Below are 17,699 nucleotides of genomic sequence, written 5' to 3'. Positions count from 1 at the left end.
TGAGGCCAAGAAAATTGAATCAAATTGATTGGGGCCATAATTAACAAATGCAAAGAATCAGATTCCCTTGGTATAAAGTAGTAATGGCTGACTCACGATCTATGTGATTACTTGGTTCTTATCTATCCGATGCCCACCCCATTTCATTAGCATTTCTTCTCCCGTGATCCAGAATAAGATGCCTTCTCCCTCCAATAATGCTTACCTATTCTTCCACTTGTTGACTTGTACGTATTTGCTCACACATGCTTGTTTGTCGTCACGCTTCCGCGAATCAATATCAATATCAATATTAATGTCAATATATCGCTATCAATTATACTTGAAATATAATTTTGCCTACCGAATTTCCTAAAATGTTAGTTAGATCAATAATCAATTAGTCTTTTAGATGCATACGTCTTAATTTTCGAATTCTCTTGTATAAACAACAGATAGATATGGACTACAGAGTAATTAAGGCCTAACCGTAGGGATTACGCTAGCATACTATTGCTAGGTAAATGCAATCTGAAGGTTCAAAGTATAATATTATACTCCGTATGAACGAATACATGATCAACAAAACTCAAAGTCTATGTAGCACAAATGACGTTTCCGCTAATGCTTGACAATTGCCAAATTGTATTTTAATTAATAAAGTCGTTAAGTTATGAAAAACGTTATTCATGATCCGGTTTCAAATCCCGTTAACGTTAAATTTCCTCTTGTGTTTAACACAAGAAAATATAATAAAGGATGTCCAAAATTAGGTTTGGGGCAAATTAGGATCACAAAATTGACTGATATGTGTGGGTAAGGCCGTGTCGGGCCAAATGTGTGGGTCATTCTAGTAGGGCCAAACCTAACCACATGCTAGATCGGGCTTATTTGGGTTTTTTGGACCCACGATTTACGAGTTAGGGATGGAGATAACTTAGTCAAGTTTATAAAATTACAAGCATAGTTTATAAAATTTATAAAGTTTGTAAGAAAAGGTGATAAAGTGTATTAAATTACTCTATAAAAGTAAAGCTAAAGACAAATATAACTATTATCTACTTTAGAATGCTAATCATGTCTTCATCACTTCATGGATATGATTTATGCTATGGTGACCTCAGTCTTAAATGATAGAACGAAGTAATAAACATACACGAGTCTTAGAAGAGCTGTTTATAAATTTATCGCTATTTACATAAATAGTATTCTCTTCGTCCTAATCATTTATCTATCTTTTTTATTTTTTATGACGAAAATTTTAATCAAAAGTAAACAAATAATCAAGAAGGATGTAATATATATATAAAAATTTATATATAATGAATGTAGTCGGGACAAGCGCTTGGCCTAAACTTGGCCCAAACATTTGGGCCTTTTGGGAGCAACCCATGGGCTTTTTGGAATATAAAAGATCCAGGCCCTACAGAAAACGGGTTAACCTCATAGACTTTGACGGGTCTACTTGATGGTGAGATTAAGCCAATCTTTGGTGAGTCCGTTTCAAAGTAGTTCAATCGAGATTGGCCCAATCCTTGGCATGATTGAGCCTTGGCCCAATCATCCTACTCATAGATGAGTCAAATTTTGCACATTCTTGAATCTTCTTTATTAGTACCCTTCCGTCCAACTCATTTATCAAGTGAAATCGCCACAAAGACCAATGAGATGAGAATAAAACATTTTACTTCACAATTATATCACTTGCATATGGGATAGAATATAATAAATGGAATTATAATTATTAACTGATACACCTAAAAGTGGAAAATGATAATTATTAACAGCGACAGAGTGAATATTTCTTTGTTTATATTGTTGGAGTATAAATCCACTTGTGAGTCCCACATCGGTGAAAAAGAGAGAGATTGTCTATCTTATAAGGCCTAGGGGTGTTTCTCCCATTGCCAATTGGTTTTGGGAGATAAGAGCATTCTTGGGCTTGTGAGTTAGACTTCCCTCCTCCACCGCGGGTAAGGCCAGACCCATCTCGTGTTTATTATGGTATCAGAGCCCAAGGCAAAAAAAAAAAGACCTGGGTCTCGTGTTTAAAATCGAGCCTTTATGTGCACCGACCCGCCGTGAGGATGTCCATCCTCCGGTTTCCAAGATGAGGAAGTCCAGGTCCCCTGGGTCGAGTGAGCACCGTGATTTGCCTGAGGATGTCCAGTCCCTCCGCACCGATCTTTAAGTGGGCTCACAAGTGAGGGGTGTGTTGGAGTATAAATCCACTTGTGAGTCCCACATCGGTGAAAAAGAGAGAGATTGTCTATATCTTATAAGGCCTAGGGTGTTTCTCCCATTGCCAATTGGTTTTGGGAGATAAGAGCATTCTTGGGCTTGTGAGTTAGACTTCCCTCCTCCACCGCGGTAAGGTCGACCCATCTCGTGTTTATTATGGTATCGAGCTCAAGGCAAAAAAAAGACTGGGTCTCGTGTTTAAAATCGAGCCTTTATGTGCACCGACCCGCCGTGAGGATGTCCAAATCCCTCCGATTTCAAAGATGAGGAAGTCCACCCCTCGGGTCGAGTGAGCACTATGACTACCAGAGGATGTCCATCCCTCCACCGATCTTTAAGTGGGCTCACAAGTGAGGGGGTGTGTTGGAGTATAAATCCATTTGTGAGTCCCACATCGGTGAAAAAGAGAGAGATTGTTTATCTTATAAGGCGCTGGGTGTTTCTCCCATCACAATTGATTTTGGGAGATAAGAAAGATTCTCGGGCCATGAGTTAGACTTTCCTCCTCCACCGTGGGTAAGGCCAGACCCATCTCGTGTTTATTATATATTAGTTCAATCGATTTCTTTTATGATAAAGATAATTGTCTTAAACAAAATAAGTTAAATAAGTTACATAAAATAAGTGTACTTGGATAATTGCATGGGTTTGTTCAAACTTATGTAAAGTCAACCAAAGATCTTTATCGATCTCTCTACAAAAGTCAAAAGCTTTCGTTGACTTTCAATAACCTGGTCAACCAAATAACTGTAATAATACACTGACAGGAAACTTCGTGCGAACAATTAGACACATTATATGTACTACTCCGTAACACATAACATAACTACTATTATCCATCCCATTCATTCACAAAACAAAATATATTTACTAAAAACCAAGTATGTATACAACCAAGTCATTAACTCGATGTAAGAAGTCACGAAACACCTTGTCGCAACTACCCGAAGGTCCAAATTCTGGTTATTTGGTAATTGAAGACGAAGATGACAATACGGTGCCAACTTATAATAATCCTAAACCATCCAAAAAACCACCAATTATAAGTCTACCATTTCCACAGAATAAACTTCTAACTATAGATGGGAAAGATGATGAATATAGTTATCGAACAAATATCTATCTGATTCCTGTCGTTAATCAGCCGTTGTCATCTAATTTGTATTATGTCATTGAAACTGATGGAAAGCATGAAGGGTACGTAATCTCACTTTCTTATAGTACAAGTTTTTTTTAGTGTGTGCTTGCATATACGTTCATAGGTCAAATCGGATATGTTTATAGTTTTAAATTCATTTTTGTGTTCATATGTTATCTTCGTTGACATTAAATAGTAAACTGCTTGCATTACTAGCTGAACAAAGCTACTGTACAGGAAAATTAAGCGGTGAGGACATAGAATGGGACACGGTGGGACATATGATCCTTATTGGAAATCAAGTTAATTACGTAGTATGCGGGAAAGAAAATAGAAAAATAATTGTGAGATAACTAAAACAATCTCAAATTATTTCGTAGGATGATTTTGTAAGTTAGATCTACCTCTAAACAATAAATCAAGCGTAAACTGGAGTATATATATATTGAGTTTTTGTTGGATCATCATAAAATATCATGTTGTCACGACTCACAATCAAATTTAAGTTAACTATTATCCCCTCTCATTTAATAGATTCTTTCAATATTCCTTTTTCTTGATCCTATGTTTTTTTGGGGCAATCTCCTGCAATTTAATGGATTGACCCCTCCCAAGTTTGACTTTTTCATCCGCAAGAGTCAGGAATTGAAACCATGATCACTTGTTTAAGAGATAAGAGCCTTTACCACTCACACCAGCCAACTTTGATTTTCTTGACCTCTCCAAATATGAGGGTTACTTATAGTTTGCCAGTTTTAAGAGACATTTTAACATATACGGAGTATTTATCTATGATACGATTGCGTACATTCAACCCCAACCCTATTTGCAATAATTGTTAATTTGTTATGTGTTTGAATTTTGATGCTTTTACAAATATGCACTAATTGACTATGTTACTAAGCTTACACTTGAAAATTCCATATTTACTAATTAACAGGAAAGCATATGCAAGTACAAAAGAAGAAGACAAGCAAATATGTTGTTTTTGTATCCCCTGCATCATAGATTTTGTACCACGAGCCTTTAATCCCCGAGACATATATCAACAATTTGAGTTTTCTGTGACAAAAACACCATTTAACACGAACAAGCTCTTAGCTGCGTCTGCTGCTCCAGACGGACACCCTCCGATATTCCTACGCAGGTATGACTGGGAGATGAGGAGCAAACCCGCACCCAATTTCACCCTAAAACATGTTTCCGGCCTTAACCCGTCTCTTCGAGCTCAATTACCCGATTTCAACTTCCCAATTTCCGAACAATGCTCTAAACCTGTAGTGGTTGGTACTTGGTATTGTCCTTTTATGTTCATCAAGGAAGAGTCGGAAAAAGAAAGGGTTAAATACTCGGCTTTCTATGAAATGACTCTTGAGCAAAGATGGGAGCGTGTTTTTAGTGTCGAGAATAATGGGTACGGTGATGAAAAGAATGTGACAGTTGATGTTGTTGTGCAGACTCGAGTGGGTAAAATTGGTGGAGAAATCGCGGTGGGAGCATATGGGAGTTTGGATAAAGAAGTTGTGTGGTTTAAGAGTAAAGATAAAGAGGTGGGATTAAGTAAATTGATAATGGATAGAATAATTTGGGAAGAAGAAAGGGTTGGATGGGTTAGAGGGAATCAAGAGAAGGAATTGAGAGTGGTTAAGGAAGAAGTGTATGAAGGAGTTAAGGGTTGGAGGAATTTTGGATGTTATGTTTTGGTTGAGAGTTTTGTGTTGAAGAGGAATAATGGAAGTATTGTGATGACTTATGATTTCATGCATGCTCATCAACTTAGAAGTAAGTGGGAGTAGAGTAATCATGGGTCATTTCGTCTATTGAATCTGATTTATTCGACTTGTAATATATATGCTACCAGCCCGCGACACATTTTCAAAGAAAGTTCTTATTTTGGTGCGCAGATCAAACAGTGTATACATCGTGACTAAGGTCGTCTGTGGTTAAAAAGAATAATAATGTTGAGCTAGTCTATATTCAGCTTAAGTTTGCTTTCAAACATTTCTATATATATAATGGATGTAACAATAATGTAATTTAACCAGTCTCCATGTGACTTGTTGGTTGACACACTAGTGTCTCAACCACAATTCTCAGGTTCAAGGCTCGGTATGCACATTATTGTGCAGGAGATGATGATGATAATGATAACAAAAAAAAAAATGTAATTTATTGAATTAGTATTGTATGATTGTTTTTGAGTTGTAATGCTACCTATCTATTGTAGTTGGGTATTAAATTAGTATTGTGATGTACGTAATTACGTAAGTAGGGTCGTTCTTTACGTTGTTGGCTTTTGTCTAGGTTTTCTATTACGATAAGTTCGTTGTGAAACTTATGCTTTTGTATTGATGAGTAAATGATAATCTTGTTGGTAAATAATATGAATAAATATAATAGTTGTGTTTTAAATATCAACTTAATGTTTTGGTTGAGATGGTTCAACTATGATGTTATTAGAGTTAGTGTGACCAAAGGTTATGGGTTCAAATCATGACAACCTCCAATAACCCACGAAGTGGAATTTCAGCACATGGTATGGGGGAGCATGTGCACTTACCACTTGATGGGGCATATTCTGCACCCGCTGACCAAGTCAACATATTGACCAAGGTCAAAGCTAAAAGACAACAAGTCAAAAGAAAAACGGCCTAACCGACAAAGCCTCGGCCTGTCACTTGGGTCTCGGTTCGGAAGAAGCCGAGAGGCATATCCGTATACTCACATCCAGTCCCCTCGGCATGGAGTCAACCAAGCATGTCGGCCTGTCATGGGTCCCTCGGCCGAGGGTAAGACAGTCTTTCCACCTGCTACGCCACTTGGCCACTACGTGACAAAATGTGAAAGTCTATAAATACTCCACTTCTCTCATTGAGAAATCAACTGAAAAATCTGGTATAAAACTCTCTTATCTCTCTACAATATACTTTGCCAAGTTAAACATACAACTTATCTCTCTAAGTTTACTGACTTGAGCGTCGGGGTGAGTACGCTCGGCCCCAAGCCGAGCCCTCAGTTTGTTCATCTTTACAGGAAAGAGTGAAAGGAAGAGACGAGCAACGACATCATTCTACAAGCTCAAGTGGTCACAATCCTGCTCCGGAATTACACCCGGAACACCACTCTTCAAGCTCAATTGGACTTTTAGGAACTGAACTTATTATAGAAGTTGAACTGAACTTATAAAAATTTGCGGTTTATATAAATTAATCAATTGGACTTTTAGGAACTGAACTCTTATAAGAGCTGAACTTATAGAAGTTGAACTGAACTTATAAAAATTTTGCGGTTTAGATATTTTTTTTTACAATTACGACAATACATTACAATAAGAAATAAATTACATATTATATTTTTATCTAACCATCTATTTCCATATTATCACCCTCCTCGTCACTTTCATCTTCATCTTCATTTTCAACGACATCATCGAATCCATTATCTCGCTAAATGTCTTTTATTATGTTATTTAGTACCTTGTAGATAGCTCCTTTACGCTTCATTTCAAACATGCCTGAATCTGTTGAGATTAATGAGGTATATATGTGAAATAAAGGTAAAAATATAAATGAGATATGTGAACTTGTGAATAATTAATGAGGAGGCACTTTAGCATTAACAAATTTTAAGGTTCTTTTTTTTTTAAAAGAATAATGTGTATAGGATAATTTTAATATTGGATTTTTTTTTTGCATTGCGTACTATTTTTTTTTTTTTCAATTCGTCAATATTAGAAAACGTCAAAACGGGTATGAATTTATAGTTAATATAAGTTGTATGAACCTGTCTAACCGGAACTTATAGGAGCCGAACTGAATTTATAGAAACTAAATTGAACTTATAGAAACTGAACTGAACTTATTGGAGCTGAACTGAACTGAACTGAATTTGTAAGAGCTGAACTAAACTGAACTTATAGAAGCTGAACTGAACTTATTAAAAGAACAGAACAGAATTGAACTGGACTTACTAAACTGAACTTAAAGGGGTGACTTTAAGTCCAAAAGAACATGCCTAATTAACACAAAATGAATTGGCATAGGAAACATAAGTTTAGCAATAGGAAAATAATAGATGACCTTAGAGCATCTCCAATGACAAGATAGTTGCTACTAACTTACCTTTGCCACATAAGATTTTCAAGCTAGAATATTTTAAGCTACAAACTACTACAATGGTAAGCTACTAGCTTAGTCTTGTGGGTTAAATGGACCATATGCCAACTACCTTCCACAACACCTTTTTAATTAATACATTTACTTATTTTACCTAGAAAATAAAAATTAAAAATATTCAAGTGTTGTTTTAATTGGTAGATTTTTTCTTGTAGGCCCGTTTAACTTAGAGCATCTCCAATGGTTACCTAAAAGGACTTGCTTGCAAATAAAAAAGATTTCAAGCTACTTGCTTAACCATTGGAGCACTCCACATCAACTAGCTTAAATTGAGCTAGTAGCTCCATGAAGCTAGTAGCTCAAATGGTCCCACAAGAAAATATAACCAATAGAAAAATAGTTGTCTCATTTATTTTTTGTTTAGTAATTAAGAATTAAATAAATTAATAGAAAAGTGTGTTAGTTAGGTCTCATCAAGCTAATACTAAATTGGATTCACCATTGGAGTAACTTGTAGCTTGAAACTGTTGTTGCTCAAAAAAATGATGTGGCAAAGGTAAGCTAGTAACAACTAGCTTACCATTGTGGATGCTCTTAGAGCATCTCCAATGGTTGGACAAAAGGACTTGCTTGCAAATTCTAAAAGTTTCAAGCTAGTTGCTCAACCATTGGAGAGCTTCACATGAACTAGCTTAGTTTGAGCAACTAGCTCCATGAAGCTAGTAGCTCAAATGGACCCACAAAGAGATATGTGTCAATTAAATAAATGTATATAAGTCAATTTAAGCAACAACTCTTATAGCTTAACCATTGGGGAAGTTTGTAGCTTAAAAGTGTTCTAGCTCAAAAATGTGATGTGGAGAGTTAAGCTAGTAGGGATGTTGCTTACCATTGTGGATGCTCTTACTAGCTCCATGAAGCTACTAGCTCAATTTAAGCTAGTATATGTAAAGTGCTCCAATGGTTAAGCAAGTAGCTTGAAATTTTTTTTATTTGCAAGCAAGTCCTTTTGTTTAACCATTGGAGATGCTCTTATATACTTTAGTTTTTCATAAAATCTTCATTAAATACTCCTTTCATACGACACCAATGGTAACATTGACTTTTTCACACTTGTCGAGACACGTTTTGTAACGTGAATTTGGTCGCAGACCAAGATTTACGGGTCCTTGACCCTAAGATACCGATCGAGTCGGGTCAGATTTTGATAGGTATACTCTCAAGTGTTGTAAATTTTGCCCAACCTTGTATTTTATAATTTTCTTTTTTATTTGTTTGTTTATATTTTGGGATTAAGACTCTGATGTTGTTGTATTTATTTGTTTATATTAGTTCAATTGATTTTTCTTCGGATAAACGTAATCGTCTTAAATAAAACAGATTAAATAACATCTTGAATAAATTACAATGACGTAAAAGTAATTTGAAACTCACCAAAGATTGAATCCTGATTTCGTCCTACTCATAGATGAGTCACTCATAAAATTCATGCTATAAACTCATGCAACGCATGCGTGATATATATAATTTTTTTTATTATTATTTCTAATTTTTTAAATTTACATCTTATTAATATTTAATATTTCACTCTATTGTATATTTGTATATTGATATGAAACAAAAAAAATAGAAATAGAAAACTAACCAAAGAGAATTAAGTTAAGTTGTGATTATTTTCAACGAATTTGTTTTTTGTCACAAAGCTAATAATAGGGGTGTTAATGAGACGAGACAGCTCGCGAGCAACTCTAGATCGGCTTGGTAAAAGCTCGGTCAAAGCTTGGCTCGTGCGAGATCGGCTCGAGCTCGGACTCGGCTCGAGAGCTTAACAAGTCAAGCAGAGCAAACGCTGGCTCGGCTCGAAAAGCTCGTGAGCGGCTCAAACTTATGTGATTATATAAGATATTGCTCATATTTTATAATAATATTTTATCATAATTATATCTTTGTATCACGTATATCAAATGTCTCACTTATTTGTCAAATATTTTACATTTAACCTTCAAGCCTTGTTATTGAAAATATCGGTAGAACAAAAATAAAAAAACTAACTATTATATAGGCTCGATTTGAGCTCGAGTTCGGCTCCAGCTCGCGTTAAGCTCGCAAGCTTGATATCGAGCACATGTTCTACAAGATCAGGTAAGCTCGAGATCGAGTTTTAGTTCTTGAGCACAAGTCGAGCAAGGCCAAGCTCTGGTTCAGCTCAGCTCGTTAGCACCCCTAGTCTTTGGTGAACAATTTGATAATCCACAATCAATTTAGTCCACTTAACATCCAATAAATAACCTTTTCCTCTTTTATTGGTCATTTCGTCAAAACCGAAGATAAAACATTTTACTGGGACAAAGGAAGGACTAAATATTTGATTGCAAATGAGCTTTCCTGTAAGACCATCTCCAAGTAAGGTTAATTGCTTGGTCATGACCTTGCTTGGTCATTGATAGCAGGTAGAGGTCGTCGTACCCGATCGAAAAAATTCTCAACTAGTAAGGGTAGTCGAGGTCGAACCACAAGGAGATCAAGGATTGAGTATTAGTTTGTAACAACCCCGGACACCAGGATGCCTTACCAAGGATCATTCAGTGTATGAAGGTGTTACCATCTCAGTTTCCCGAGGTACTAGATCAAATAGACAATAAAAGAACATTTATAAAACATTACCGTGAAGATAAAAGAACATTTATACAACTCAGTACAAACTAATTACATGTGAAGATAAAAACTATAAAACTCATGATTCTGCACTTCTAAACCGATAGCGTGATGACTCGATCCCTCCAAGCCCAGCAGCCACAAACCAACAATATCTCCTAAGCCAACTGCTCACCATCCCCGAATGGATCACAGCAGATACCACAAACAACAACAACGTGGTCAGTACTGACTAACCAATAAAAGGTCAAACAAACAATGTAACCGGCTGATCATCCTCCACCACATCTCACACAGTAACTGGCTACACACCGAAGTGTGTAGCCCTGCCAAATTACCCATCGCAACAGGTAATCCTCGCCGCCAGTGGGGGACCGTAGCCAATCCCCACCTAAACCCCGCTCATCAACGAGCGATATCCTTGTCCCTTAATGTGCACATCCCCTCCCGTGACAGCTGTCACATTACCACAACCGTCACATTACCACAACCGTCACAGCTGTCCATGGGGTCCTACTAAAGATCGTCGACACTCTTACTAATTATCGTCGACAATTAACACATCTTTCCAATATTGTCCCCATTAAAATCCCATTTGTCTCTCTTTCTAAAACAAAAAAGATGGTTTTTGGGGAAAAAAAAAACGTAATTTAATTTACGAACTTTTCGATTAAAACGGTTTTAAACATATCGACTAATGACGGTAACAACGATCAAGCTAGTAACGATGTTCAAGAGATATGTTTACATTTCAAGTTTATGATTTGGCGAACGGATTAGCGATCATCGATCCACGCACCCAAAACTAATTTAAGACGGAAATTAATAATTTTTTAAAAAAAAAAATTGTTGAAAAATGGCCTGGATGAAGAAATTTTTCGTCCAAATGAAGGTCCGGACAAAGAAATTTTTCGTCCAGGCCATTGTCCAGACAAAAATATTTTTCGTCCAGACCCAGGTCCAGACGGAACATATTTTCGTCCAGACCCAGGTCCAGACGAAAAATATTTTCGTTCGGAAAAAAAAAATAAACAACAAAAAAAAAAAATTCCGGCCGAAAATATTTTTCGTATGGGTCTGGACGAAAAATATTTTTGTCTGGACCATGGTCTGGACGAAAAATTTCTTTGTCCGGACCTTCGTTTGGACGAAAATGTTTTTTGTCCGGAATTTTTTTGTTTTTTTTTTATCATTTTCTGACTTAGATTAATTTTGGTGCGGTAATCGATAATCGCTAATCCGCTCTAACAATAACGATTCTATTTTAAACTACCTAAATCTACTAACTAATTACAAATTTTTTAAAAATTAAACTAGTTTAGATTACTTGTCGTCGATTTCTTGAATTTGCTAACGGAATTGAAGCGGTGGTGACGGAAATGTCGTACTTAAAAAAAAATGTTAATATATGGGAGCTTTAGAGTGAGGGGTAGATTAGGAAAGTCATTACAAATTGCTGACGATAATTAGTAATGTGTCGACAATCTTTAGCAGACAGGATTCCGGGGTCATGCCCACTTGGGCCAAGTGGTATTTTTGGCCTCAAAAATTGCTAAGCCCACGTGTGTCAACTTGACAAATTAAAAGGCCCGCACTTTTGGTCCGAATAGAGAACTTTCTTGTATTCGATCTACTTGCAAAGCCTCGCTTTCACTTAACTTGGTACATGGTACCTACAAAATATTAAAACGAAAACAGTACCAAAATACTAACAAATAATATAAAATAACTTTATTTAAAATTAATCAACAAATGTATTATATAAGACTAAAATGGGTCGATAAAGTTACTTTGAGTATTAGTTTGATCAAATAAGATATAAAATGCGGATCAATAATACGTAAAATAAAGCGTTATCAGTCATGGTTAATCAAGTAATTAGCGTTGTTAGTGTGTGACCAAAGGTGTTTAATTTGTGACCAAAAACAAGAAATGGTCAATTTGTGACCAAGGTTGATCACAAGAGATGGTCTTATTGACCTTCTATGTGTCAATTCTTATTGATTGAACAATTATAAAACAATAAAAAAACAATGATTGAGAATGTTGTAAAGTGGATAATGATTGGGTTGAGGACCTAGATCGCGACCTTCTGCTTGGGAGGGTGAAAATGAGTCAAGGTTAATAAGGTGAGATTAAGACGACCTAGCTAGCGCGACCACTACTTGAAGATGGTCTAATAATTTTTTATTATCGAGCGCGATTTGAGTCATTTAACCGAGTTCGATACGAGTCACGGAGTACTAACACAAATTGTCACCAAAAATTCGTTTAGCATGTTTACAATGCTTACCTATAAGGCTATAAGTGGTTAGAACACGTAACATTGAGCTAACCATATAAAACGAGTCGGAGTACTAACAAATTGTCACCAAAAATTCGTCACGGGATTGGGGGATGATTTAGGGGAAAAAGGGATAGGAATATGTAAGTATTGTTTAAGTCTATGGGGTAATATGGGTATTTTAGATAAATTGTTCATTAAAGAGTCGGAAAATATTTGTAAAAACAGAAATACAACGTGGTTATTTGTAAAAATACGCAAATATATGGTGGTTATTTATAATTTTTCTTTTAAAATATACGTTATGTATATTATTCCCTTTGTCCCAGTTATATTTTTTTTCTTTGTGAGAAGTATTTAAGTATTTTAATAAAAAACAAACAAATGATTGAGATGGAGAGGTACCTATTTGTATTAGAGCGTACAACAAATTAAAGAAGGCAATCATGCCATGTGTTATTATGTTTTTAGGGTATATTTTGATTTGTAACCTAAACAGAATATTTACATTTATTCCTATTGACTGATATCAGTGATTCACATCATCAATTAATAAGAAAAAGGGGAAAGATAGTTGATTAAGGGAAGAGAATGAGGAAGTCAAAGGTGATGAGTTCAGCAGTTGCGGTAATAATAATGTGGACGATCTTGAATGGTGTCGGAAGTGATGGTAAGCAAATTGTGGAGTGGTCAGAAATATGTTGTGAAAAAGGAGGTGACGGCGTGGAGACGGTGAAGGCAGATATTTTCGAGAGCCTCATAGAATACAGCATTATTTTGACAGTTCCTGGGATCAACGATTTGACAGTCGAGATTAAGAAGAAAGACTATGAAGTTGTGATTCGTGGTGAGCGTGTGAAGCCTATTCTAAACCAGTTTGGGCCCGATACAAAATGGTCGGTCGCTGAGATAAGTTATGGTCAATTTTGGAGACGTTTTCGTTTTCCATTGAGGGCTGAAATGGAGCGTGTCAAGTTCCATCTTGATAACGGTCTACTGTACATCTCCGTCCCCCTTAACATTGTATGACATTTTGTATCTCCATTACCAACTGTCGGAATAATAATAATAATAATTTATCTTATTTGTGCAGTAGTCGATCAAGGTAATTAAATTCACCCCTTCGAGGAGTCTGAATTTAATGTTTCGTGTACTTGATGCTAAAAACTTGTTTGAGTATAATTTATTTTATTTGTGCTTGTTGCTCATAATAGACTATCTTGGTGTCTTTTTCTATTTCTTTTCATTTTTGTACATTTCGTTGATGGTTTCAAGCATGATTCATCTTAGCCGACCTCAATTTAATTTGGGATTGAGGCTCAGTTGTTACAGAGCAGAGCAGGCTTACTTGATTTTTGTTACAATGTCGCTGGGAACATTTTCTGATTTGTTTCCGGCCTGTTATTCCTGAGAGTAGCTCGGATATTCAGATCTATGGCATCGGCAATCCCAAGCCTACATCTAAATGACGCGTTGCAAATGTGTACTGAGAATTGCTTCGACCAAGTTCTACTTCACAAGCAATATGATGAGAAGCGTAAACAAATTAAATTCATGGTAATACTCGGTAACTACGAATGTTGATTAAATCACTCTTTATTTTAAAATACATACTAGTATGGATGTTAGTTGATTTAAAACATTCTTATTTAAAAATAAATACATACTAGTATGATCGAGTTTCCTGATTGAAATTAATAATGGTCAGACAGCAATGGGGGTAAAACAGCCAGCCTCTTCTTGTCCCGTGGAAATTTGGATACTTTGTTGTTTGGGGTTCAAGTCGTAGGCGACCTTATAACCACGAATATGGAGGTTCCCAAGTGTACTATGAGGGGCTCTTCCATTTCGCTTGAAAGACAAACAGTACACATACTCGGTGTATTTCCACCATACCTTTTCTGGATCCGCGAGGAGTAAGTAAGCATCTCCAATTACAATTGTTATCTCAATCTGGTGGGGTTTTAAGTAACAGAGTTCCAAGTCCAAATCCTCCACATATGGACCTAATACTGGACTATCATCATAAGTCTCTTTCACATGTTCTTTCAACATGCTTACCAAGTCGTCAAACATCGAATCTTCCAGGTAGCTAAAGGTTGCTCCAGTATCAATTAAGATAGTTGTTGTGTTTGGAGCTGGAATTTTCCCCTTACCAATCACAAATATCTCACTCAGAATGGTTAAGTAATAGTATTTGTGATCGATGAGTGGTGCTGTCTTATACTCTCCAAGTATCTGGGCGTCATCCCCCACCATGAAAGATCCGTCCATGGACTGATTGAGTGGTAGACAGAAAGCCCACCGTGTAGGTCTAGGGGTTAGTTGAAATGGTATAGCAAGTGGCCCAGCCCCGAAGCCGGCCACCCCTTGGAAGCAAGAGTATTCAGGGAAGCATTTATTATCGAGACCCATGCCGAATACCATTCGTTGGGATATGGTTTTATTGGTAAATGGTGTTACAACTTCGGTACTTACAAACCCCAATGACCCGCTTTGATCTTTGTATTTAACTTGGTACATGCACACATTAAGTTCGCACACTGAATTAGGGGTGTCCTCCTTATACTTGCAGTTATTTCCTAGTGTCCGGTCGCAACGTTCAAAGAGAAAGTCGCGGGTGACTCGATATGAAGCTATGATTGGTGGCTGGCTAGGGAGACAAAGTCTACAACTCTCCCATTGGACCCAGGTAAAGTGCGAACCAGTATCGAAAACCAGGAACAATTGCTGATGCCCAATTTCGATACTAGTAACATACACCCTTTTTATTACATTTAGACTTCCACTCCCATGAGCCTCTTCGTTAATCTCATTAAAATATTCAAATTTGGGGTGTTTGCTGTCATGGATGATCATTTTGTACGCAAACCCATAATTATAGTTAAATGTTAAGAGTGTTAAAGTAATTATGATAGTGGTAATTAAATTTGTAAAGGAAGTCATTTTGTATGTATTGCTCAAGCAATGTTGTTTTACGTTGGTGTGTTTATTTGAATACAACAAACAAGGGGATTATTTATATAGGAGGCCGTCCTGGGAGCTTGATAATGAAACATGCAACTCCCTTTATCTCTGACTTTTCATTGGTCATCATTTGTGGTAATACTTGCATACTAGTCTAATACCTTTTGTTAGTAGGTTCAAATGTTCAATGCACCAAGTTTTATAATATCATCATTTACTCATTTATTTACGTTTGTTTTTAGCAAAAGATTAAAAAAAGGGAAAGGGGCCAATTGAAGGTAAAGCTGACAAGTCTAACCCAATCCGAGTGATCTAATCCGAAACCGAGCAAATCCGACCCGACAAGACACGAAAATATTTCGACCTGAAACCAACCCGACCCGATGACGACTTGTAACCAAACACGACCCGATTATCAATGACCCGAACTCGACGCAGATCTAACCCGATATTAACCCGACCCATACTGACTCGAACCCAATATGACCCAACCCGACTTGACCTGACCCAAACTTGGTCCGATTGACCCGATTGTCACCTCTAATTGAAGGTAGCGATATTAGATGACAAATGGACAATAATGAATGTAGATGATTAAATAACCTATTAAAGGCATGCCTAATGTAGTAGAAATGATAACAAATAAATGAATGAGACACCCTTAAATGGAAATGGTATGGTAAACAATGATCGGGACGGAGGGAGTAGGGGTGTTCATTGGTCCGAGATTGGACTGGACCAAATTCTCTGGACCGAAGACCAAATAAGGCTCAAAAGGTGAATAGGGGATCAGACCATATTAATATTGGTCCGGTCACCAGACCCAAAAAACTCGTAGACAGACTAGATCAGATGGACCAAATATAATTATCATCGATATGTTGTAGTATATAAAATTAGGACTCAAGAAATTCGTAATGTTCAAAATAAACAACATAATTTTCTTACTATATTTAAGTACATAATTACACATCTCATAATACATGCAATGATGCAAACAAAGTGAAAAATAAAAATTTAAAAATTTCTTTTGTTATATAAGTTTGGTTCATGGTCCGAACTGCAACCTATTCGGTTTGGTGAGGACCAAATCGAAACCCAAACTAAAGTAAATAGGTAGACCATGGAGTAGACCAAATAAAATTCAATCTAGTCCGGCTCTGATCAAATGGTCTGGTTTAGTCTAGTTTTTGGTTGGGAGTTGGGTCCATAATAATTTGATCGAGTCAATGGTTAATTGCATGATGATTTTCGGGTTAATAGTCCGTCCCCAAATCTATTTGATCGAGCCATGACATTCTAAATTAGGCAAACAGAAATAATGATTTACACAAATTTGCTTTAATATTTCCCGTTAATTTATTTTAAGCTTAAGTAACTGAATTTATATTTTACGCATTTTATTTATCTTCTCTAATATGTTAAAAAAATGCGTTTTATCTATAAGGTATCAATTGAGGTGAGACGAGAATGTTTAGTACAAAAATCAAACATTGTGAATTATTGAATTAGTTTCATACTATGATCATTATTTATTGCTTTTCAGCCGATATTATCCTTGCTGATGAAAACGGTAAAAGAAAATCAAAGATTTTCAAATTACCAGTAGCATGCAAACATAAAATAGAAAGGAATCAATGAACATAAAACTTTCATTAGAAAAGAATGTCATTTTTTTACGAGAATGACTAGTTCCATTTGGTTTCTTATCGCGCCAAATAATTATTCATTGCTTTCTAATTTTATTTATTACTTGCTACAAAAATTGGCACGCATTAATAAAGTATTAATTTCTTAATCATGGCATAGGTCCTAAATATCTTAGGATGCATGCATATGACGCACTTTGTATTGTTGCAGTTTTGAGATAACATCCTAGCTGATACGTTCCATTTTGCTTTCCAAATAATCGCTTTGTGATGGTTATATCTAACCTTAAATTCCCACCATCTCATTCATTTTTTTACCTCTAAATAGTCATAAGAGAAACTAATTAACTTACTATTTTCAATATTAATGCTCTCCGATGGTTACGTAGTCTAGTATATATGCCACATTGAGTTGTGTTTGTTGATGCAATTGGTCTCCCTTGTGACGGGTTACCATTTGTGACGGATATTTTGTGAGATAAAATGGTAACAAAATGGGTTAGTGGAGAAAGGGGACCACATGAATAGTGTTGCAGAGAGAGAAAAAGTGGGTACATTGTGAGGTAAAATGGTATCCGTCTTCAGCTTGTGACGGATATGTCATGTCTTCAATGAGAATTTGTGTTGTTGATGGTGGCGATCGTGATTAAAATCATTCTGATATTTTCCTT

General features: G+C 36.2%; 3 protein-coding genes across 3 annotated transcripts; 2 read left to right on the top strand and 1 right to left on the bottom strand.

Moving 5' to 3' along the window:
- The first annotated feature begins 3,103 nt into the window (after positions 1–3,103).
- LOC141600489 (uncharacterized) lies at positions 3,104–5,154 on the top strand. Its single transcript, XM_074420731.1, has 2 exons — positions 3,104–3,417; positions 4,299–5,154. Exons 1-2 carry the CDS (start codon positions 3,104–3,106, stop codon positions 5,152–5,154), a joined length of 1,170 nt encoding a protein of 389 aa, XP_074276832.1.
- Positions 5,155–13,048: 7,894 nt separating this feature from the next.
- LOC141600488 (17.4 kDa class I heat shock protein-like) lies at positions 13,049–13,441 on the top strand. The gene has a single exon (XM_074420730.1). It carries the CDS (start codon positions 13,049–13,051, stop codon positions 13,439–13,441), a length of 393 nt encoding a protein of 130 aa, XP_074276831.1.
- A 675-nt stretch (positions 13,442–14,116) lies between these two features.
- On the bottom strand, positions 14,117–15,271 carry LOC141600487 (aspartic proteinase nepenthesin-2-like). The gene has a single exon (XM_074420729.1). It carries the CDS (start codon positions 15,269–15,271, stop codon positions 14,117–14,119), a length of 1,155 nt encoding a protein of 384 aa, XP_074276830.1.
- Positions 15,272–17,699: the final 2,428 nt, after the last annotated feature.

Source organism: Silene latifolia, chromosome 9, assembly GCF_048544455.1.
Source record: "Silene latifolia isolate original U9 population chromosome 9, ASM4854445v1, whole genome shotgun sequence".
Classification (NCBI taxonomy): Eukaryota; Viridiplantae; Streptophyta; class Magnoliopsida; order Caryophyllales; family Caryophyllaceae; genus Silene; species Silene latifolia.
Note: the sequence above shows the minus strand (reverse complement) of the source record. Positions and strands in the feature narration are given on the sequence as shown.

Excerpts from the sequence above, each read along its gene's own strand:
- LOC141600489 (XM_074420731.1), top strand. The coding sequence starts at position 3,104 with ATGTATACAACCAAGTCATTAACTCGATGTAAGAAGTCACGAAACACC. Across the intron at positions 3,418-4,298 it reads ACTGATGGAAAGCATGAAGG|GAAAGCATATGCAAGTACAA; the intron begins GTACGTAATCTC and ends ACTAATTAACAG.
- LOC141600488 (XM_074420730.1), top strand. The coding sequence starts at position 13,049 with ATGTGGACGATCTTGAATGGTGTCGGAAGTGATGGTAAGCAAATTGTG.
- LOC141600487 (XM_074420729.1), bottom strand. The coding sequence starts at position 15,271 with ATGATCATCCATGACAGCAAACACCCCAAATTTGAATATTTTAATGAG.